The sequence below is a fragment of the Patagioenas fasciata genome, chromosome 10 (assembly GCF_037038585.1).
Source record: "Patagioenas fasciata isolate bPatFas1 chromosome 10, bPatFas1.hap1, whole genome shotgun sequence".
NCBI lineage: Eukaryota > Metazoa > Chordata > Aves > Columbiformes > Columbidae > Patagioenas > Patagioenas fasciata.
Window position 1 is genome coordinate 4,800,901 of NC_092529.1, and position 23,143 is coordinate 4,824,043.

At 51.2% G+C, this 23,143-nt stretch overlaps 1 protein-coding gene across 4 annotated transcripts in view; it reads left to right on the forward strand.

Moving 5' to 3' along the window:
- Nucleotides 1-23,143, forward strand: part of MTMR14 (myotubularin related protein 14) — a 32,565-nt gene that overhangs the window by 9,040 nt on the left and 382 nt on the right. For 2 of the 4 annotated variants that reach the window (XM_065845788.2, XM_071812964.1), the window contains 11 exons: nucleotides 1,138-1,208; nucleotides 1,800-1,874; nucleotides 4,058-4,124; nucleotides 5,124-5,209; nucleotides 5,504-5,580; nucleotides 5,830-5,866; nucleotides 7,094-7,164; nucleotides 7,768-7,817; nucleotides 8,013-8,151; nucleotides 11,382-11,558; nucleotides 19,386-19,541. In XM_065845788.2, coding sequence (XP_065701860.2) covers nucleotides 1,138-1,208; nucleotides 1,800-1,874; nucleotides 4,058-4,124; nucleotides 5,124-5,209; nucleotides 5,504-5,580; nucleotides 5,830-5,866; nucleotides 7,094-7,164; nucleotides 7,768-7,817; nucleotides 8,013-8,151; nucleotides 11,382-11,558; nucleotides 19,386-19,541 — 1,006 coding nt within the window. Of the gene's footprint in view, nucleotides 1-1,137; nucleotides 1,209-1,799; nucleotides 1,875-4,057; nucleotides 4,125-5,123; nucleotides 5,210-5,503; nucleotides 5,581-5,829; nucleotides 5,867-7,093; nucleotides 7,165-7,767; nucleotides 7,818-8,012; nucleotides 8,152-11,381; nucleotides 11,559-19,385; nucleotides 19,542-19,766; nucleotides 23,135-23,143 lie in introns of those variants that run through there. The other 2 variants (XM_071812963.1, XM_065845789.2) reach the window with 2 other exon arrangements.

A 23,143-nucleotide genomic window follows, 5' to 3' on the forward strand; every position in this document is an offset into this window, starting at 1 on the left:
GATAGGGCAATTTGCATGTTTGAAAGAGAAGACTTAAATGTGAGAGAAACCACAGCTGCCTATGACAGAGCCCTTTCCTGGTACCCACAGCGGGTGCCTCATGAAAGTTGCCTTTCCCCAGGGCTCTGCCAGCAGCTTTTGCTCCTTCCTTCTCACTAAGCAGATGGCTGAATATGAGTCAGCGTGTGCCCAGGTGGCCAAAAAGGCTACCAGCATCCTGGCTTGTATCAGGAATAGTGTGGCCAGCAGGACTAGATAAGTGATTGTGCCACTGTACTCGACACTGCTGAGGCCTCACCTTGAATCCTGTGTTCTGTTTTGGGCCCCTCATCATAAGAAGGACATTGAGGTACTAGAGAGAGTGCAGAGGAGGTGAAGGGCTGGAGCACAAGTGTGATGAGGAGTGGGTGAGGGACCTGGGGCTGTTCAGCCTGGAGAAAAGGAGGTTGAGGGGAGACCTTATCGCTGTCTGCAACTGCCTGAAAGGAGGTTGGAACGTGGAGGGTGTTGGTCTCCCAAGCAGCAAGTGACAGGATGAGAGGAAATGGCCTCAAGTTGTGCCAGGGAAGGTTTAGATTGGATATTAGGAAAAAATTCTTCACGGAATGGGTTGTCAGGCATTGGAACAGGCTGCCCAGGGCAGTGGTGGAGTCACTGTCCCTGAAGGGGTTTAAAAGGCATTTAGACGAGGTTCTGAGGGACATGGTTTAGTGCTAGAGTTAGGTCAGGTTATGGTTGGGCTCGATGATCCTGAGGGTCTCTTCCAACTTAAATGATTCTGTGATTCTAAGCGTGTCATACTGGTGCCTTAGACCTGTGCAAAAGTCCACAGGCCTGGAAAGCGTAGCTCCTTGGTGAACGAATGCAATCAGTCCCTCAAACTCCACATATTCCTGTGTGTTTGGAGTTTGCCCCTTTGCTGTGTGAGCGTGTTCGCTGCTGAGTGCTCTGGGTTGTTGCTGCTGGGAGGCTGTGCTGCTCGCTGTACTGATGATTACCGCTCTTCTCTTCCCGCAGGCAGCAGTTTTGATTGGCGTTCTGCAGCCTGGGGCTACCAGCACCTCCAGTCCCACAGGGCACCTGAGTTGTTAGATACCAGTTAGCTGAATGGTTGTTCCTTATCTCTTTTTCTTGCAGGGTGTGAATTTTTTAAGGAGTACAAAGACCGGGATTATACAGCTGAAGGTCTCATATTTAACTGGAAACAGGTACGTGGATGTTACAAAATGGAGAGCTGTGGGCTTTGCTGGGCTTAAATCTTGCCTCAGAGTTCCTGAGCAAAGGTGTGCATGCCATGTGCTGATTTCTGCTCACAAGGAGGAAAACAACAGAACAAACAAAACAGTGAATGTATTAAATTATTAACTGTAAAATTTTTATGTGAAATAAGTGAATCGTTATCCTGTAGTCCAGGATGCTTGACCTCTCATGGGGCTTATGGTTTGCTCCTGGTTTTGAATACGATATCGATAGCCTCTGTTCTCAGTTCTGTCTTCATATTCTGTCTCCTGCTGAGACAGATGTTTGAGTGAGTGGAGCAGCCCTACAGGAATTCAGAAACAAACATACCTTGTCCCTGACTTTCACCATTGGGAGCACAGAAATGCTCTGTTTGTCCACTAATCCTTCTAAGAGGCCGTGAGTTAATTCTTACCGCTGCAGGTTTTTGCATCCAAAAATACTTTGCTGAGACATTTTCTTCTAGATGGACCATTTGTCATTTGTTTTGTTTTTTTCTGGAACTCGCTGCCTTCAGCTCCTGGCTTTTCTCTGATCAATCGTGTTTGGGTTTTTTGCAGGATTACGTAGATGCTCCATTAAGTATCCCAGTCTCTCTGACCCAGCCTCTGAATATTGACTGGAGTGAGTACCAGGTGAGCAAAGCAGGTATCTCTGTGGGAGGTCAGAGATTCACTCAGGAAGGATCAGTGAAGATTTGAGGTCTGCCTTGCTTCGGTTGCCATAATCTAGCTCACTTCATACCATCCCGGTGGAATCAAGGCTGCTTCTTGGTTGTTCAGAATGGTGGTGGAAATCCTGTACCCGGAAGCTCTGTGGCTTGGTGTGTCCCATGGCAGCCGACTGTAATATAAAATCTTTTTCTGTGGCTTGCGTGAAGCTTGCAATCCCTTAGGGATCCTTACTGACTGCAGTGCATCTCCCTTCCTATTACCATGACAGCATCGCAAATAATAATTGAACTTTTATGTTTGCCGAAGCTTTGAGGTTTACCTTTGTTCATACCAGGGAGTGTCACCTCACACTGCTGGTTAGTGTGCTCCATTTCACACATCAGCGCACCTCCCCGTCCCCCAGGTTCTGTGATGATTGACTGTGCTGGAGCGTGTCGTGCTCCCACGCTCTGCGCCACAGAACCATCAGAGCTCCCCGTGCTGGGCCAGTGCTTGTCAGTCAGTGATGTAAATAATGTTTAAGTGCCAGCATAAGAGAAATCACAGAAAAGTAACTTGCAGTGAAGAAGCAGAACTAAAGGAACCACAGCTTGTTTATGGCTAGAAACTTGTTCACTAGAATACTAAGCACCTGATATTTTAAAAAGGATATTAAAAATTGAAGAGGATGTAATAAATAGATGCTGAAATGATCTGAGGACTGGAGAAGGTGCTTCACTTAAGGCTGAAGTTCTAAGTCTGTTTAGCTCATCACAAGGGCGATGGAAGGTTGACTTGATTAATGTATAAGTACATTCGCAGGGAGAAAATACTAATTCTAAAGCACTCTTCAATGTGGGGGAGAAAAACTGCACAAAAAGTAATATCTGCAGTCTGAAATCAGACTTCAAATATGGAAAAAGAGTCTTGCATGTTATTTTTGAGGATAATCTGTTGGAACATGCTGCCAAGGGAGCGATGAGCGGTCACCCCTAGTTGAGGTGCTTCTCTGGGCAGAGTTGTTGCCAGGTGCAAGCTTCGGGCTGTAAATGGGGCAACTGAACAAAACTTTCTGGTTTGTGGCATACAGAGGTCAGGCTGGATGATCAGCTGATTCCTTCTGGCATAAGCGCAAGATTGGATTGAGCTGAGCAGATAAAAGCCTTTGGAAGGATGTGCTTTTCTGCCCCAGGCTGAGTGTGTCCCCCATTTCCCTGCTCTTTGTTGCTGCGCAGGCTTCACAGTGGGACAATATGTTCTTTGTCTGACATAGTCTTAAGTGTGGTTATGTGCACGCATGCAAGCACACGGCACGTGTTCTGTCGCTGGGGGTCAAATGTCACTTATACCACCAACACTGTCACGATTAAACATGTGGCACTCTCCTTGCCTTTTCCTTGCCAGTGCTATCCCTTTTTCTTTGAGGTAGTTCTCATAGAATCATAGAATGTTCTGAGTTAGAAGGGACCCACAAGGGTCGCCGAGTCCAACTCCTGGCTCTGATCAGACTGCTGAAATTCCCCATGTCTTCTCAAGATCAAGAGTGGCACACTTGAGCTTGTCGTGATGTTTTTCACCTGTATTTCTTGTAGTGCTGGGAGGTCTCTGAGCTTTTCTGTGCTACAGCTGTTACTTGGCGTTACTGCGGAAGTCCCGTGCCTGTCTGGAGCAGGTGGGACAGGCTCCACAGGCAGCCTGCTGGGGCTGTTGGCAAGGGCCAGAGAGTTTTAGGCAAAGCGTTTGGGTTGTGCGAACAGGCTGCTGAGCCGATTGGTGAAGCGTGCACGTGTGTGTGGGGCTGCAGAACTGGGTCAGTGCTCCGCAGGTGTTTGCTGGCTCACGTTGGTCTTCCTGAGCGTGGTCTGCTCGGTGCTTTGGGGCTGCAGACAAACAGGTTCTGTGCCAGCCAGGCAGACAGCAGAGATGGCCTTTTATTTATTATTTTTGTCCTGCCTGGTCTCTTGTCCCCGAGTGCCTTTTGCAGAGGATGGGGGGATTGATTAGAGCACCGAGGGAGTCTGTCACTCTGAGGAATGGCCACAGGGTTATATCTGCTTCACCGTTCTTCTGGATAGAGAAGCCAAGAGCGTGATGGGCACTGAGCTGCAGAGCAGCCTTTTGCTGTGGGTACACCCTTACCATCAATATTTCTTTTTTCTACACAGAGCTGGGACCTCGTCCAACAGACACAGAACTACCTGAAGCTGCTGATCTCCATCATCAATAGCGATGGTAAGGAAAACTCCTTGCTCCCAGTGGCCTAACTGGAACAGCTGATGCCAACTGATGCCACTGTGGATCAGTTCCCAGTACAGAAGAGTTGCTTTATAGAGAGTTTCACTTCTCTCCCTTCAAAACAGGGTGATGGTACTAGCATCTCAGGGCTCCAGCTCCCCTCTTAGAGTGGGACTTGCTGATCCCTTGAAGACCCTCTCTTCCCAGGGGTGGCAGGATATCTGAAAGTTTTACCTAAGGTTTTAGTGCTTTAAAGCTGAAGAGAACAAATCTTTGTTCCCCTCATTCTTGACTCTTGCTCTTTATTTGCTGAACATCCTTGTTTTGTCCCCCCAGCCCAAGGTCTAATTAGGTGCCTGTTTAAGAGCCCCTTCCATCCTGTGTCATCACAGCCACCCCAGCTCTAGGGAGGGACTGTATTCCTCCCATTCCCTCTGGGCACTGGGACTTTGTACCTGGCACTGTTGGACAGATGGAGCCATCAATAGCTCTGCCAGCACAGCCAACTGCAGACTCTCCTGCAGCTCTTGTGTTGGGACACACTGCGAGTTCTCTGCAGAGCATAGGAGTTGTGCCCTGTGTGTGCCTTTGCTCAATGTCTATCAGTAGAAAGGTTGGTGAAACTGAAAAAAGTTGCGTTGGAGCGGGTTTCTATCTAATGTGGGGTTAGATTGTGATAGTGGGTTGCAACGGGGTAGGTATATGTTCTGAGTAGCGAAGTGATGTTCATACCTAGTGACTTCATGTCCTGAGCAGCTGTCAGGAACAGGACGACACATCAGCTGGGGCTGCTGACAATCCAGGACACCTTGAGCAATTTGTTGGCTGGTGCATTCAAGACAAAATGTTCTGATTTGGTGGCTGAGCTCTGCTCTTGAACCCAGGCTGTGGAAATGGAGGGTGGCTTGTCGCTACAGATTTGCCATAAGGAAAAACCACTGCTGTTGTTACAACATCCTCTTTCTTCCTTCTCCTTCCTGCCCCCACCTGAAACAGATGACAGCGGGCTCCTGGTGCACTGTATATCTGGCTGGGATCGAACTCCTCTCTTCATCTCCTTATTGCGCCTCTCCCTGTGGGCTGTGAGTACCTGACCTGCTCTGTTCCTGGGGGTGGTTGCCGGGACAGTGAGTGACTCTGTGAAGAAGTGATGGTGGAACTGTTAATGTTCCTTTTGGCTGTCTTGGCTTCAAAGAGGGTGTGGATTGGCTTTGATGTGGAGCCCTGCATGCAGTCCTGCCATCAGGCACAGTGTCCCAGACAGGCAGAGCAAGCTGGACATCCTGGGTCATCACAACAGTTTTCAGTAGATGGTGAAATCCTACATCCCGATCCCTGGGGATGCTGCTTGATGGCCATTCTTATTTGTTTTGCAGGATGGGCTGATCCATGTGTCCCTAGAGCCATCTGAGATCCTCTACCTGACAGTGGCCTATGACTGGTTTCTCTTTGGGTAGGCACACTAAGTTTTATTTGCCTATAGAACCGTGCGCAGCAGGGGAGAAACCTTCAGGGGCTCATCTTTGGTGTCTGCTCACAACCAAAGGTGGATGTTGGAGCAGCTCCCAGCAAGCTGTGACAAGAGGGACTGGGGCCTTTTTTTACCTGGAAGCTCAGGCATCTGGTTGTTCTTGACAGCTTGTGCTTTTCTGCTGGTTCTGGCGTCCGACATGTGACCGAGCTTCCCTTGCTCTCTTTCCAGGCACATGTTGGCCGATCGACTCAGTAAAGGAGAAGAGGTGAGTGTCTGGTCTGGAGCAGTGGCTGAGCACTGCTTCATGCTCTCAAGGTACTTGGTTACGGTAGCAGCATTCACTGCCTTCTTCTGGTAGCACCTGTGGTCTGGGTGGGCTCTAAAAAGATTGTTCAGATGCTGGAAATATGAGGTGGGAGCCTTGTCTCATCAATTCCTGAGGCATAAGGTGTGGGAATGCTTTTCTCTCAGCCTACAGTCTGGTTGGCGAGTGCTGGTCCTGCCAGTTCCCCACTGTGCCACTAGTGTTCAAGCCTGTGGTGAAAGGGTGGACTTGCTCCTCAACTCAGCTTGGGAGCTTGGAAATAAAGCTTTTAGCCTTGTGCGCTTGTCCCCGGTGCCAGCCCTCCTGCCTGGGCGCTGCAGCTGCATGTGGCTGGCATGTCGTCGCGGGCTTGTGGGGCAGCTGGTGCTGGGTCCGGTGTATCAGTGGGTGCACAGGTGGATCTGGGAGGCAGTTAAAATTAGAGGAACTGATCCTCTTCAAATCTTTCATTTTTTGAACAGCAAAAAAATGATTGCTCTGACTATAGTTGCAGTACTCTGCAATATTGTTTTTGGATAGAGATCAAGAGGTGGGGAGTCTGTCTAACCCTCTCACTCATCCCTGCTCCTCAGACTCTCACCTTGCCTCTGAACAGCAGAGCCAGGACCTCGGCCTATTTCCCACTTTTGGGGGGTCCAGGACCCGTGTATCAATATAATTCCTCAGCTCTGTGTAGGTGTGGGGGTACCAGCAGCACAGCGGGCCGAATGCTGCAGGGCACGAGCTCGGGACCGCAGATGTTGCAGGTACCACATGCTTCCAGATATGCTACAGCTGTGCGGCTGAGGTGGAACATGCAGCTCTAACCTGCCAGTCCTGCTGTTTTTGCAGCTTACCTGGGTGTACTCCGCTGCAGACCATTTCTTTTCCACTCTGCACTCATGGCATAAGTACCTGCCCTGTGCTTGTGGCATGTGTGCAAGGCGTTGATAAGCAGACTTGTCGTACACCTTCCTCGCTGGGCCTCCCCGTGGCAGGGAGCAGAGGGCTGGTCTGACGTGTCAGAGAAGGCCCAGGACGGGATGGTGGCAGCCCGTGGCATGTTGGAGGCTGGTAGCTGCAGATTCCTCGCTATCTCCTTCCTGCCAGCACGTCTCCACCAAGATAAGAGGCTGCATGGAGCCTCGGGTTCATTCCTGAACCGCTCTTCTCTCTCCCTTTGCTCAGATTTTCTTTTTCTGCTTCAATTTTCTGAAGCACATCACCTCTGAGGAGTTCTCTGCTGTGAAGTCGCAGAGGTAAGGAGCCTGTGCCTGCTGCTGCATGGGCTGCAGAGCCAGGGAGCTTGTTAGTGCTGTTCCTTTGGGGAGATGGAAGCCCTGGCGTCCTGGCCCAGTTTTCTTTAATTTATTCTGCACTCTGAAGGCTGCAAAATGGGGCCGAGGCTTGTGAGGTGCCACGTTGTGCTCTGAAAAACTGTCCAGGCTGAAATGTGCTCTCTGCTTAATGACCGTCCGTGGCTGCTTTAGCACAGACGGACCCAGAAGCTGCGCAACAAGATCCATCAGGCGCTGCTGAGGGGAGTGGGGTGGCTGGTTTTTAACAGACAGTGAAGCATTAACCCCGTTCTGTTTCAGGAGGGGTAGAAGGAAACAAAGCCCAGTCTGCAGGCTCTGAATAAGCACGTGGCTGCCCACAGCCTGTTGCCACGCTCCCAAAGCACAGTGTGTGTGGGCTGGGACTGTAAGGAGAGTCAGAGACAGCACACCAGCCCCATCCCCTCTGCCCTGCACGGTTAACCCCACGTTGTTCTGATCCGTGTGTGCCACAGAGATGTGGCTGTGTTAGCCTCCACGCAGCTCTGAAGTGTGGCTGAGGTAACTTTGTCTTTCCTTCCCCAGAAGGAAGAGTTTGCTACCTGGCTTCACCCTGGAAGAGATCTGCATGCTCAGTGAGTGCTGCTGCCGAGTGTCGGTACCCCTGGGTGCTGGGGATGGTTGATTGCATGGGGGTCTTGGGTTCCCAGCGTCAAGGTGACCACAAATGGGTGTGCAGCCCCAGGGCAACGGGAAGTGTTCTACTTAATGGGAGAGAAAGTGTGCGAGACCAAGCTGGTCTTCAGGTTGCTGTGTTTTCTTTTCTTTAGAGCAGAGAGACCGAGGCAGCACCACAAGTCTGAGCAGTGACTTTTCCCTGGGGATGGAAAGTTCTCCTGGAGCAGCCGGGAGCTTCACCTATGAAGCAGTGGAGCTGATGCCGGCAGGAGCGCAGGCTCAGGCAGCATGGTGAGGAGATAACCACTCGGTGGGCTGCAGAACAAAAGGGGCAGGCTCTGAGGGCAGTAGAAAAAGATACCTCTGAAGTCCCTCACCCTCCAGGTCTGCTCACTGTGCCACAGGTTCCTTATGGTGGAGGGGGGAATTTGGCTGTCAGAGGCTTTACTTGGGCTAGGTAACCTCCACACCAAGAATCGCAAACCACCTGGTGTTAATGACCATGTCAGGCCTCTGTGGCGACGCTTCTGAAGTTTGTCCCCTGATGACAGTAAAGCAGCCTTGTTTCATTTTCACCATCTTCACTGCTAAACTTCATCCAGAAAGGATTTCATTACTTTTAAAAGATGGTTCCAAACTACCAGAAAAATTGTGTTTGGCAGCAGCCTCCCTGGGGGAAAGTAGAGACAGAGTTTAGCTGCCCTGAAATGAACCTTTAATCAGTTTATGGAAGAGATGAGATTGTACAGGGGAGTGTCTGCAGTTAGTGGAAGATGGGCTGGGTGGCTGAGAATCCCCTCTAAACTTCAGCCCCTCGAACAGCACAAGGGATGTCAGCTGAGAGCTGGTTGCTGCTCAGAGACACTTCTGGGGGAAGAGATTAAATTCTCAGTGCTCCCTATTGACAGAGGGTGACAAAGGACTCTTCTGGGGACGCAGGTGGCTGTCAGGAAGCGGGGACTGGGAGGGTGTCTGGCGACTCTGCTGTTCTGGGACCGGTATTGTGCTTTGCTTGTGGAGTTTCTGGTGCTGTTTGGGGATTTCAGAACCTTTCTGTAGGGCTGCCCCTCTTAGTTTAATTTTTGTCTCCTCTCCCTCAGCACATGTGAAGATGCTATTTTATATTGCAATTATTTTAAATTAAATCTGGGTTGTGCTGGAGGCTGTTGGAAGTCCTCAGGGACTCAGCCTGCAGCCATGCTGGTGGCAGAAGCCTTTCTAAAGCACGTTGTGATTCAATCTATAAAATACTGAAGAGGGGAAGAGAGACTCTTCCTGCAGAACCACAAAATGAAGATGGAGAGCCCCAAACTGTGTTTGCCAAGTGAGCAGTGCAGAGTTCTCTTTAATGCACAGAACCTGCCTATCCACAGCAAAGTGACTGCAGCAAGTAGAGAAAAACTTTCCACTTACCTGGCTGCAGGGTAGTAAAATAGAAGTATTTACATGGCTCTGAGTGCTCAGGACATACTGGCTGGATCCTGCAGCACAGAACCTACGTGCGATTTTCACAAGCTGTGGAGTGGTTGAGCGCACTGTGCTGCACTTGTGTGTGTCAGGAATTGATTTTTGTGATATGTTTTCCAATTCTGGTTTGCTTTCGCTCCTGTTGGAGACACCGGGCTGCACTGGGGTGAGCTGCTGCTGCCACGGTGATGGTTCTGGCCCATGCTGTGGGTGTGAGCCTGGGGAAGGGAAAGCTGTGAGCTTTGCTGTGAGTGCTTAGCGAGGGAATGGGGCATGGATGTCTTGCTGCAGGCTGTTGTGGCTGTGTAGTCTGGAGAACAGGTGGGGCTTGCTTCAACAAGTCCAGTTCTGGGCTCCCCAGTTTAAGGACAAGGAATTACTGGAGACAGTCCAGCAGAGAGCTACAAAGATTATGAGAGGCCTGGACCATCTTTGTTGTGAGGAGAAACTAAGAGAGCTGGGGCTGTTCAGCCTGGAGAAGAGAAGCTGAGAGGAGATCTGATCAATGTTCATAAATATCTCTAGGGTGGGTGTCAAGAGGATGGGCCAGACTCTGTTCAGTGGTGCCCAACAACAGGATGAGGAGCAGTGGGCACAGACTGAAACACAGGAGGTTCCGTCTGAATATGAGGAGAAACTTCTTCACTTTGAGGTGTCAGAGCCTGGACCAGGCTGCCCAGAGCGGGTGTGGAGTCTCCTTCTCTGAGACATTCAAACCTGTCTGGATGTGATCTTGTGTGATCTGCTCTGGTGACCCTGCGTTAGCAGGGGGGTTGGACTGGATGATCTCCAGAGGTCCCTTCAACCCCAGCCAGTCTGTGAGTCTGCAGTATAGAGATCACCAGTGAGCTGGGCTGTACTTAGTGTGAGAGGGAGAGGAGAGGATGTGCTTCACTGTGTTGTCCTGAAAACTGGTGGCCTCGAGTTCTCCTCACAACAAATATGGGCATTTGTTTTATAGCTGCACAAGCCTGTCTCTGCAGGCTGTGCTTGAAGATGCTGGCAGCTCTAAAAGCATGAGATGAATAACACCTGAGAGCGGCTGTGGTGTGATGTTTGAGGGTGGACACACTTCAAGAAGTGAAGAGAGGATATTGTGCTTCCCACTGCACAATGAGCCTGTCTTTAGCTGCACTTGCTGACAGTGCTCGAGATCTCAATCAAAGCTGAGGTGCCCTCCCAGATTCCAGGAAGAACAGCAGCTTTTCTCCTTGAGTTTATTTGTTTTAGTCTTTTCCTTTTTACTTGTGACCATAGGGATGCCTTTGTCTAATTCCCTGTGGTTTTGGAAAGGGAAAAATTCTTGGGAGCCTTCTAGAAAAAAAGAAGTGATGTAAGAAAGAAACTGTCCTGAACATGAAGCAGCAGTAATGTGAATTAATCACAAATACTTGTGCCTGTTTGCATGTGGCTGGATGGTACTGTGAGCTAAGGCCTGATGCAGTAGCGGCCGGTGAATCGTGCCCGCTTCTGGATGTGCGGGCTAGAAAAGACACATCACAGCAGACAGGGAGAGGGCTGAAATGCACCTACATCTGGAGTGATGGTCAGCTCTGAGCACACGGTCATAACTGTGGTCAGTGGTGTCTGAATGGAATTGCTAAAAGGGAAAATAACACCGGTGGTGTGTCCCTTTCACCCTCTTCTGTGTGCATACATGCCCACCTGGGCTGAGCACTGCAGCTGGTACACTTTGTAGAGCTTAGAGCAGATTGAAATGGTCTTTCCCTGCTGGGAGGCCCCTTGCTTGAGGCATTTTGTACAGCCAGACTAAACAAAGCAGTCGCTGTATGTGTGTGGGCTGATGCATTCTCCTGTCTGATTTCTAGGTCACGTGAATGAGGATCTATAAAAGAACGGGCTAAGATGGGTTGAGCTCAGCGTACCCCTATCACTGAACAGTTACTCGTGGTTCCTTGGGTGGGAGGAGGGCAGGTTCACTGGGAACAAGAGCTTGTAGCTGCTGGGGTAAAATCCACCCTGTTGTGGAAGGGCTTCCTAGTTGCAGTATGCAGGGAAAGCCAGCTTTCTCACCCAAATCCTCCATCCTGCAGGAGGAAGAGCTGCGCATCGTCACCGCAAGCCATGCTCTGGAGCAGGGCACAGCAATCTGAAGACAGGCTGCCTTCCGCAGGGGTGGTTGAAGTCAAGTCCTCCAGCTCCTCCTCATCCACCCATTCTGATAACTTCCTGAGGATGGGAAGCAGCCCACTAGAAGTGCCCGGGTCCAGGTGAGATGGCACAGAGCAGAGCATTTATCAGTAAAATGAGTGTCTGATATGGGGAGTGCAGGGCTGCACTAGTGTGGCTTTGAGAACCCTAGAGCTCATGGGTTTGTATCTGCAAATGGGCCTCAGGAGGCCTGTTGCTGTCTAATCTGGTGTGAAATGCTGGCCATTAAACACACAAACTCCCACCTCAGGCCTTTTAGATGAGTGAGGAGCTGTACCGGTAACAGTGAGGTGTTTGTTCTGCCTGTGCTCAGTGCATGCCTCAACTCCATGAGCTCTGGCCTGTCTGCATCTTGCATGCTTGGAGCTCACATCCCTTTATCTGTCGAGTGCATCCGCAGGGGTTGGAAATGGCTCTGTTGTGTGAGGCAGGAAACCTTTCAAACCAGCCAGACTTCACTCTGCATCCATCCTGCCCACCTTTCCACCTACTGATCCTTCCTGACGCTGCAGGGTGGAAAAGAACTCTGGGTGCTGGTGGCAAACAGAGGGAGAATCTGTTGGGAGCGCTGCGCCGGCACAAAGGATTTCGCCCGGAAGGTTGTGTGTTCCCGCTGGGCAACCAGGAAATGGGGACCCTGGACCTAAGCCTAATCTTTGTGCCGTGACAAAGGATATTCTGGCACCCTTGTGGAGTCTGGGGCTGCGATAGGGAAAAGCAAAGCCGTGAGCGAGGCTGGGGAAGAAAGAACAGAGCCTGTGGAGCAAACACTGTGTGTTGAGGCCGACAGGGCATAAAGAGGCTCTGAGATAAGAGGTTGTTGTTAACAGCATCAAACACTTGTGTAGTCTCTGCAGGTTTTCAGATGAGTCTTTTTTTCTGGTGGTTCCCTTCAGAAGTAACCACCATCCAAATTTTAGCACTCTCTCATCAAATGGAAAATAAAAGGGTGAACAAGTAAAACACTGAAAATTTGTAAGACTTCCTTACTAAGTTTCTTGATTGCGGAGAAAAATCACTGCCTGTTTTCATAAACAATGCTAACTGTTCTCCCTGGGGAAAGAGATCAATAGAATGTTTTTGAGTTGTTGCTGGGGCCCACCTCTGCATTCTCTGCAAGGTGAAACAAGTCTCTCAAGAAGAGAAGAAAATAGAGAAAGCAGCTTGTCTTGGGGGCCGCTTTTGTTCACAATGGTAATGCCACAATTCCTGTGTGTGGTCTCATGCCGCTCCCAAGACTTGACAGGCTGCTCAGCGCTGGTCTGGTAGCGAGCTGGCAGCACTGCTGGGGAAGAAGCCGTTTGTAACCCTCCAGCCAGACTCTGTGAGAGCGAAGAGGAGAAACAAAGAAGGCAGGAGAGCACCACGGGAAGGGGCTGAGCAGACAGTCCCTGGGATTTCCATTCCAGGGGCTCAGGGTTGGTAAAACCAGCAATTGTCTTTCCTTTGACTGTGTCTGAGCGAGTTTACTTGTCTTGGGTGATTAGTGCCCGTTGGTGTCAGGACTTGAGGCAGCAGGCAAGCGTGGTGGGGGAATCTTGTTCCTTCCAGGCCAGAGTCCCTGAGGATGGCACTTCCCAATGCCCAATAAATATCTCTGAGGAAATGCAGTATTCTGTCATTGTAGGGGGTGAACTTCCTGTGAATTCCACTGTAAACATTTTTCTGACCTTTATGATGGCTTCTACCACAGCAAAAAGCCTTTATGAGCCTTTAACACAGCAAGGTTGCACCAGTCCACTCCCAGTCCTTTGTGAACAGGGCAGTGTGAAGGGCTGGGCTGGGAAAAAAAAGGTGATGGGAAAATAGGTGATAAAAGGGTGGCAAACCCCTTTCATGGCCTGAAACCAAGGGAATAGGAGAAGAGAATCAATTGTGAAGCCACAGTGGTGAAATCAGCTGGGTGCAGACTGTACACCTGGATGCTCCCCATCTCAGAGGTCACCCGCATTTGCCCTGCTCCTCCGTTTGCAGGCTGGAGGAAATAAGCCCAGAGACCCTCAAGGGAGTGGCTGAACTGAGCTGCTCTTTCAAATCATGTTTTCTGGCGCGTTTGAGCTCCTTTGTCTCCTCATCCATTGCCAGATCTGTCGGGATGTGCCCTGCCTGCCTTCGTGGGGTGACACTGCTCACAGCTCTGCTAGTCAAGGGCTTGAGCAATGTGTTGCCTCACGTGGCTTCTGCTTTTTGGGGCCGGAACATGGTATGTTTTCTCCAGAGAGAAGGGTTTTGTCACTCTACTTGGCTTTGGTCTCCCTGCTTGGACTATGTTAGTCTGAATTTCTCTGGTGAGCTCCACACAGGTAATGGTTATCACAGTACATTCAGCCACCATTTTTCATCCTGAAGGAAGGGTCCCATTTTGGGTGGAGGAGTGTATCCACGATGGAAGGAAGAGGTGTACTCAGTCCCTTCACTCCCTGAAAAATGGTGTGACTAGGATGGAAAGGCTGGAGCACAGACACTGATCAGGGTGCCAGAAATACCGTTATCTCTGCAGTGCTGCTGGCAGGTTAACACCCAAGGCTCTTTAGATGAAGAAACTACTGTAGTTGACTTCCTAATCCCCTGGTCGTGCGGCCATAGCAACAAAACACTTAACCACTGCAACAGCAGTTGGGGAAAAATGGTTGCTTGTGAAATGCCAGCAGGAACCCTTCAGGTAGCTCATGTAAACAGCCCAGTCCGTGTGCTGGCAGGCAGGGAGCTGCGGAGGGAACGGGAAGGCAAGCCGGCAGAGAGAGATGAGCATGGTCTGGGAGGGAACGGGGGTGTCCTGAAGGAAGGGGCGATGTTGATGCCAAGTCAGCTGGTGGGAGAAGAGCCCTGCTCCTGGCTGGGCTGTGTCAGCCGTCTGCTGCTGCCATGGCCTCACCAGCCCATCTGCTGCGTCCTGCGCTGATCCAGAGGTCCTGGGTACCTGTAAATCCCGGGACCGTTCTTGTTAGGCAAAGCAGTACAAAGTCAAATTCCTAGCAGAATTTCTAGTTTATCGCAATGTGATGGTAAGATCACATCTGCTGGGGGCAAATGTGTATGAAGATGCTGCATAGAGTAGGACAAGGTGCTTCTTGTTCTACAGAGAGCTCTGAGTATACCAGACAGTGTGCATGGAACAGAATTCCCTGCGTGTGAGTGGGTAGCAGCTTCCACATCACGTCTTGTGTTTGCGTTTGACACTAATAGTCTCAGCATCCCATGACGCTGCAGAAAAACCCTGTATCTGTGTCAGGGATTTAGTGTGGGTGCACACAGCACTAATGTGGATTAGCAGCTGGATAATCTTTGGTTGAATGTGCTTTTGCTAAGTCAATTAAACAAAACCCAAAGTACTGTGATCTGAAGAGTCGAGATCTGCAGGAGTTAAGTCCTGGAGGATGCACTTTGGTCAGCAGCCACAGAGAACTCCTGCACTTAAAGGGCTGCAGAGGGTTCAGCTGTGGGTCTGAAAGGAGTGCAGTGAGCAGAGAGGGACAGAGAAGCTGCTGCTTTGGGTGTTTTGTCAGTTGTGATGAGCCTACACGCACACTGTGTGTCTTGCTCCTTACAGCCATCTGGCTTGGAAGCTGTATCGGCAATGTGTCAACTTGGGATAGTGACCGCAGCAGGAGAGTGTCACAGGGATGTTTTCTGGAATTACTGCACAACTGTGCCACAAAACGGGCTTGTGGGCTCACACACGAGGTGCAGCCAGAAAAGGTTGTGCTCGCAGAGGCTGTCATGACACTGACACAGCCTGCAGATCGCTGCCCAGGACCCAGCCAGGGCTCACGGCACAGCTCTCCGCCACCTTCTCCTTGCCAACATCTCCCACGCAAAGGTGGGAAGGGCTGCTCTGTGCTCTGTACTGCAGGTTGCACAGTCTGTCTGTGTGTACAGTACATACCTAATGCTTCCATCTGAGGCACAGAGCATATGCTGGCACATGAGCTGCTTCTAAAATATCCCAGGTGTGCAGAAGCACAGCAGGTGAGCGGGGGCAGTGCAGGGCAGGATGAGAGCCGGTCTGTTGGCACTTGGCACTCATCTCAGTTACGTATTAAGAAAAGGAAGGATCCCTGACTGTTGCTCTGTCTCCGGTATTGGCTTTTCTCTGGTAGGCGAGTGTCCATGTGCTCTGAAATACTCTGTATTGTGCAGCATGTTGCATGAGAAGCACTGACCTAATTAAAAGGAACCGTTCCAGGCTGGGAGTTGCCATTTTATGGCCTGCTAGAGGTCCTTTCTTGTGTGAAGGAACAGCTTGCAGCTCATCTCTGTTTTGCCAATCTAATTTTGTTAATCTTGCACTTTTGAGGGAGTTTCTTCCCACTCGTGGACCTGAAGAGGTGGGTGTGTGAAGCTCACTTTCCTTCTCTTTCTGTCTGCCGTTAGATGTCTGTGGCAGAGACAGGGACTTGAAGACTTGCTGTACCTTATCTCCCCAAACTGCATGAGCTTTGGTGTCATCGTCCGGCTGCTTCCCCAGACCCTCCACGCTGCCCTCGCAACCACCCAGCCCCTGGCATGGCTGTCATGTTGCAAACATGTTGTTCTTTCAGATCTGGGGACCAGTCTTGGTGCCCAAACAGCTCCAACTTGCTCTGGGACCCTCACTGAAGCCCATTTTGGGCCTCTGCAGCAAGACTTTACAAGGAGCCTTCAGGGGTAGAAATAACAGGAAGAGTTTCACCTTTATCGTTGACTGGATTGCACTAGGATAGTCACCCTAGAGATCTGGTCTCGGTCTCAAGCCAAGCTCAGCTTTTAAGCAGCTCTGCTGCCCTTGCAATGCAAACACAAGATTTCCCATGCTTTGCCTTCCCCACTTCTCTTGCCCAGGCTTGTCCCCTGCTGTCTCTCAAGGCTGTTCAGGATTCTTTGTGGTTGTGACACTTCCTCAGGAGCTTCCCTTGCGAAGGTGTTGGGGAGGGTCTGCCACAGAGCCACAGTTCTGCTGGCTGGGCTCAGTTATCTCCTCCAGGAGAGAGAGATGACCTGGACTCGTTGCAGAGTCAATCAGTTTATTCAGCTAATTGGCAAGTCTTTGTTCTGCTGCCTGGAGGTGAGACACGGAATTGGCTGCCTTGAACTCCAAAGCTCTTGTGCTATGAGGTGAGATGTAACTTGACTAATTCCCAGCTGCAGTCTGATGGGAAGCGTGGAGCAGCGTGTGGCATTTCAGCACTGGTGGACTGAGTCAAGCAATCTCTGTGGTCTGTGCTTTGGGATCATGTTCCCTGTTGTTACAGGTGGATTAAAGACAAGAGACAGGGAGCCTGGGAGCACCTGGCCCTTTTTCTCAGGGCCCGTCACAGAGCCATGTCTCCTATGCACCCATGGCCAGTGCTGGGAAGGAGTTCACCTGATTGTGTGGTTTCAGCATTGCCAAGTTTGTATGGCTGCTTGACAAGGTCAGGGACCCCACGATGGGTTCGAAAGCCACTGAGCCAGACTTCCTGGAAGTACATGATGCTGTCCGAGAGCCTGCCCAATAAAGGATTCAAGAGATTACTTGATCCCCCTCCAAGAAGTGGTGTAAGATCAGTCTAATCTTAGCTGACAGCCATGGAAGGTGACCAGCAGCTGGAAGCTGAGGCCATACACCCAACAGAGCAAACATTTTTTAATTCACTTTCTTTAGCACAGACTCATCTAACCAGTGTGGCTGGGGATGGTGGGCAGAGGCATGTTTTTACTGTCCTTGGTGCCTTGGATCATGTCTTGTTCCTTCGTTTGCCACATGGGCTCTCTCCCAGGGGGACTCCTGATGCTGTGCTCTCCCTTCATGAGAGCTCCAGGGCTCCGCTCAGTTCTCTTCACCTGGAGATCCTGCCATAGCCCAAGCCCTCCTCTGCCACCCACACTTATCCTTTTCAAAACCTTGGTTGCTGCCTGGCCCCAAATCTGTCTTCTGTTCAGGAACTCATTACTTTTTCTGGCAGCAATGATTCCCTGTCTCCTTTCACTCTGCCAAAGCGCTCTATAGACCTCTTCCCTGCTTTAGCTCAAACTCTTGTCACTGTGTGTGACACTCCTGTCTTTCCTGGCTGTGCTGTGCTTTCAGGGAGGTGACACCCTCCTCTTCCCTCTGTCCTGCCGCAGTGTTTCTCTGTGCCGCTCCTGTGCTTCTCCCTGGCTTCCTGCACTGTTCCCGCGGTGCTTCCAGCATGGCGCTGTGCTCTGCGCCCAAACGCTCTGCCTGCTCTCCTTCCTCCTGCCGACTTCCTCGGCTTTACCTTCCAAAGGCAGGGAGAGGCATAGATATCAATGAGCAGCTTTATGAATTCCTCGCATCCCAGGGAAGGTTTATCCCTGTCTTATCTCTAAAAGGTGTTTCTAAGAGTATATGCTGCAGCTCGGCTTTCAGTGCCGTGCCCTCCTGACTGCAGTGCTGCATGCTCTAGGAAAAACACCTTTTGCAAGAAGAGGTTCTCCCAATACTTCACGCTTGCAGCACCTCTCTGTACCTCCCTCTTCTTCAAGCAGCCAGAGAACAAGAGCTGCACACAGCAGGTGAAGCTCTACTCCTCTCATGTTCTGCTGTGATGTCCCTCCAGAGCCTGAACTCTTCCCAACAGTGGTTTTACCCCAGACTGCAGCTGCGGGAGTGTCTGCACTGCGATGGGAGGCTGACGTGCAAGGAGCTCTGTGACTTCCCCTTCTCCGCTTGTGCAGCCAGCTCAGGACCACATTTCAGACTTCTCCAACTTGGCCGTATTGATCAGGCTAGTTAAATGGCAGGCATGGGATTAGATCGAGATTACAAATAGGTTTCCCGCTGTGCATCTGCCCACACCCTCGCCTTCCATTCTCGCCGAGGTCCTTCTTGCCATGGGAGATCCTGTCTTCCTGGCTGTTCTCCTGGTCTCTTGGGGAGCAGCTGCAGTGCGCCACTGCTATTCTTAGCTGTGAAGACAGCGTGCAAGTACCTGGCCCAGCAGCGCTGGAGCTGGTGCTCTGCTATCCACCCAGCAGATCTCAGATAAATTATCCACAAGATCTTGGTGGTGTGTAATTGAATTGAGTAGCTCTGCCACAGGCTGTGCTTCCAGCTATGTACACTCCGCCGTGCAGCGGGGCGCAGTAATTACTTGCTCCCTGGAAGCTGAGAGCTCTGGGTTTGTCTCAAGTGATTGTGTTCTCTTCTCTGAGATTTTGGAGGGACTCCTCAGATTTGCTTATCAGATTTCATGCTTCCTCCTTCCCTGATGGAAGGAACAGTAATCAAACAATTATTGTCCCTCAGCTGTTCTTCCAGTCTTAAAGATGTTTTGCCACCTGGCTCCTGGCGCAGTCCTTTCTTCTAACATAGGAACAAAAGGATCTTCAGGTGCTGGGGAGTGGGTGCCCTGGGGACGTCTTGAGCAGTGCCTGGCTCTGCTCGGGTCTGGTGTTAATGCCTCAGGAGTGATCAGCCAGACCAAGGATCTCTTGAGTCTTCCCCAGCACTAATCAAGCCACAAACTTGATTCTAATTCAGGCCTTGCCACTGCCGTGCGATGTGCTGACAGCTACAGCAAGCAATAAGGGGATGCCCCTCATACAGCACAGCTCCCACACCTGGGAAGGATTTGGGGCAGGATGTGCTGTTGCGTCTCGCTAACAGGTTTCACAGTTCTGCATGGCCATCTGCTTCTTGCTGGCTCGGTCCTGCCCAGCTCCCGGTGCGCTCCTGCTGCTTTGTCGGCCGCAGCCAGCTTGGCTCTGCCCTGGCTTTCAAAGGAAAAGCTTGGCCTGGGGCCCAGCCGGAGCCGCATGCTGCACCCTGCTCCCAGGAGTGTCCAAGCTGCTGGAGCAGGCACTGCTGGCGCTCAGCCCGACGGGTCCCTGGCAGCGGCGTCGGTGAAAGGCGTGTGGCTGAATGACATGACTGATCGCGACATCTCCCTCTCTCTCTGCCCCAGATCGGTGGACCATTCTCTGCCTGGATCTTCCGTTTCCACAGACTTTGGCAGCTGGCAGATGGTGACAGGGTGCGGCAGTATTCGGGAACAGGCAATCCTGAGCGCAGACGCCTCTCTCCCATGCAGCCTCCCGGATGAGTTCCCTAGCACTTGCCTGTAAGTGTATCAAACGCAGGATCTCTCCCTGGGTCTCCTGGCTGGCTCCTAGTGCTGGAACTTTATCACCCTGGCACTCTCGAAGAAGCCTGGGAGCCCATAACAAGCTGTCCTGTCTTCCTTGCCTTGATGCTTTCCATCCACAAATTGAGTCACTGAGCACTCTTTGCTTACGCTGAACTCGGAAACAAACAAACAAACAACATTTTCTCTGCCTAATGACAGGGAGGCGCTCTGCTTTCTGTACGAAGAAGAGGCTTTTCTCTCTTCCCTGAAGATGCTGAATTTGGGCATAATTGAGTACATTTGAGGATGCATGCTTGTCAGGACAGGACTGGTAACCCAATTTCCTTGCTTTTGGATCTTGCTTGTCTCCATCTCCCTGCTGGGTTCAGATTCTTGCTGCAATAAGAGAGGGGCTTTCCTTCTGTCACCCCAATTTTTATCTGACCATGCACAGCATCATTTGTAAGCACTGCATCTGGCCAGTGCAGATCAGCAGAGACCCTGCGTCTCGCCATGTAAAATGGCCAGGAGGCGAATGTTCCTCCCTGAATAGAAAACCACCTCTATGGAAGCTAGAGGGACAGGAGATGCACTTTAATTGCTGTTAGAAGAGAACCTTGGTTTGTGCCTTTAGGCTGCAAACTCTCAATCAAGAAACTGAAATGAAAATGAACTGAAATGAATGAAAACTGAAATGAAAAGTCTTATGAGGAACAGCTGAGGGAACTGGGGCTGTTCAGCCTGGAGAACAGGAGCTGAGGGGAGACGTTATTGCTGTCTACAACTGCCTGAAGGGAGGTTGGAGCATGGAGGGTGTTGGTCTCTTCTCCTAAGTAGCAAGTGATAGGATGAGAGGAAATGGCCTTAAATTGTGCCAGGGGAGGTTTAGATTGGATATTAGGAACATTTTTTTTCACAGAAAGGGCTGTCAGACATTGGAACAGGCTGCCCAGGGCAGTGGTGGAGTCACCATCCCTGCAGGGGTTGAACAGATGTGGAGATGAGGTTCTCAGGGACAGGGGGTAGTGCCAGAGTTGGGTTATGGTTGGACTTGATGATCTTGAGGGTTTTTTCCAAGCAAATTGATTCTGTGATGCTATGAAATGCAGATCAGGGGCTGCTGCTCACTGGCTGTGCTGGAGCTGCACTGCCAAACACTTGCTGTCCTTTACTGGGATCTGAGGATGTGCTTTGGAGGCAGAGGGCAAGCAGCGTGAAAGCCAACATCTCCTGTGAGACAGGCTTAGCTGGCCCAGCTCTCCTTCTCCTGTGGCTGATTGCTGTGCTGCTGAGCAGAGCAGCCGCTCCCAAGGCATGATTAAGCTGCAAGCCCTATGAGTTGGCAGATCGAAGAATTGCAAGGGATGTCAAACATGGCCTGGCTGGGATTTGCTCTCCTCCTTTGACAAGGACACGCTGTGCTGCTCCTGCAGTTGTCTGGAGATCGCTGAAGGAGCAGAAGGGACTGAAGGGATGAGTGGTTGAAGTAGCAACTGCTTTACTCTGCCCTGAACTTGGCTGTGCTTGGTGGCTGCTGATTGCCAGTGAGTTGTTGCTGTCCTTCTTGTAGTTGGATTTAGCATGAAAATAGGGCATTGAGCAGGGAAATGTGAATTACAGTTGAGCTCTGAAGCACTGGATCTGCCTGTCTGAGACTGCAGGCTTGCACTGTTTGGAGTCGGGCTGCTTGGGACAGCCAGGTTCAAAGGGAAGGGAGCAGCAGTGGTGCTTCTCCCAGGTTCTGTCTGGAATGGATTAAGAGTTCCCAAAGATGTTGTGTTGAGCTTGACCTGATGCCTCCACTTTCTCTCTGCTCTGCATCAGCTCTGTCGCTTAGGAGCCCATTGTGGTTTTATCCCATTTTTTTTCGCAGCCCAGCACAGTATGAATTTTTGGAAAATTAAATTCCATTTAAGTTCCCACTTTACATCTCAACTGGCAGCAGCTCGATGAAGGTTCGCTTGTCACAGCCTACTTCCTTGCGCTTGTGTGGGGCTTGTCGGGGCTTTCTTAGAGCTGGGGCTTTGACAGCCTCCTCTCATCTTGCACCCCAAGCTGCAGACAGGCGGGCAGGCTGTAGGAAGTGTAGCAGGGCAGAGCACTGTGGATATGGTGAGGAAGCACAACCTGCCTCCCTGGTTGAGCTGCTCGGAGTGGAATGATGCGGCCACTTGGTGTCGGGCAGTGGCCAGCTGCTTGACCCTGCACCTTGGAGTGTCTCGCTCCGTGGGAGAAACCTACAAATTGAAATACAAATTCTGCCCTGTAAAGAGATGCGAGAGCAAGAAGACATGAGACCTCTCTGCTGCATGCCCTCACTTACCTCTGCCTGTGACATTTCAGATCACTGTACTCAGGTGCAACTAAGTCCTGCTTTCATGTTGCTTTTGATGCTTGTGAGTTCCACATCCTTATTAGATTGCCAAAAAACATCTCTTTAATGTGTTTGGATATGTTGCCTTTTTTCCTTTGCCCTCTGGCTTCTCTTTATTATCAGACACTGTAAACAGCGGCCCGGTTGGCTGCCTCGGCATCGCTTGCTGTTTATAGGCCTCCCACCATATCCTCTTGCTGCTGTTTCCGGACCGAAGCTGTTGGCTGTGGGTGGTTAACGCTTCCATTCAAATGAGCTGTGCCAATTTATAGCCAGCCCAGGCGCTGGAGAGATTAAAGAGAATTTTTTATGGGGAAGGTTTGCGCTGTGCCCTTGGAGTGACCTTTGAGGAATGTCTTATTCTCTCTGCGAACGACCGGCACATCGCAGAGGCACTGCAGCAAGGACCGCTTGAGGCCAGAGTGCTTGGAACAGCTGCCTCTGAACCCTGGGCTTGTTTTCCCCTGTTCCCTTGGCTGAAATGTTGCCTTCCCCTCCTCTCTCTTCCCCTCGCCCCCAACCAGGTGTGTGGATCAGCTGGAGAGGAGAGCAGGTCTCGGGGGAAGCCTTGCCCTACTCTGCAGGCAGCCCTCCTGCTTTAGAGAGCAGCCGTGCCAGGGAGCAGAAGTAAAACGCCGCTCAGCTTTCCTCTTTCCACAGCTGGAGCGCTCCTTGGGGTTTTTGTCACCTTGCCTGCTCTCTCCCACACTCTCCGTCCCCAGAGCTGCCTGTGCTGGCTCAAGTGCAAGACGCTGGGGCAGTGAAAGCGAGGGACAGTCACAAATTGGTTGGAAGTGACTGTCCAGCCACAGCACATGTGGACAGGCTCTGTCTGGGAATGCTGTGCAGGGAGGGAGCTGGCACAGGGGCTGATGCCAGCTAGCACCTGCTGGGCAAAACCAGCGTTTTTCTGTGTGAACCGTGGCCTTGTAAGCAGCGTAGTGGTGGGAGAAACCAGGGAGGTTTGGTGAAGGAGAGGACCCAGAGGAGAGCAGGAGAACTGGGGTGGTGAGAGGCTCCATCGGAGGGCGTTGGGTTGGGTTGAGTAAGGAGGCAGAGGCACCAGTTCCTGAAGCCAGAGCTGGCCCTGCCTTGGCCACTGGAGCCACCTGAGCACCACGGCCCTGTGAGCAGCGCCCCAGCCGTGCTGCCACCCTCCTGCCCCACATCAGGAGCGAGAGCTGGGGCTGGGGGAGGGATGGCTGCAGGCGCTGACCTCCCT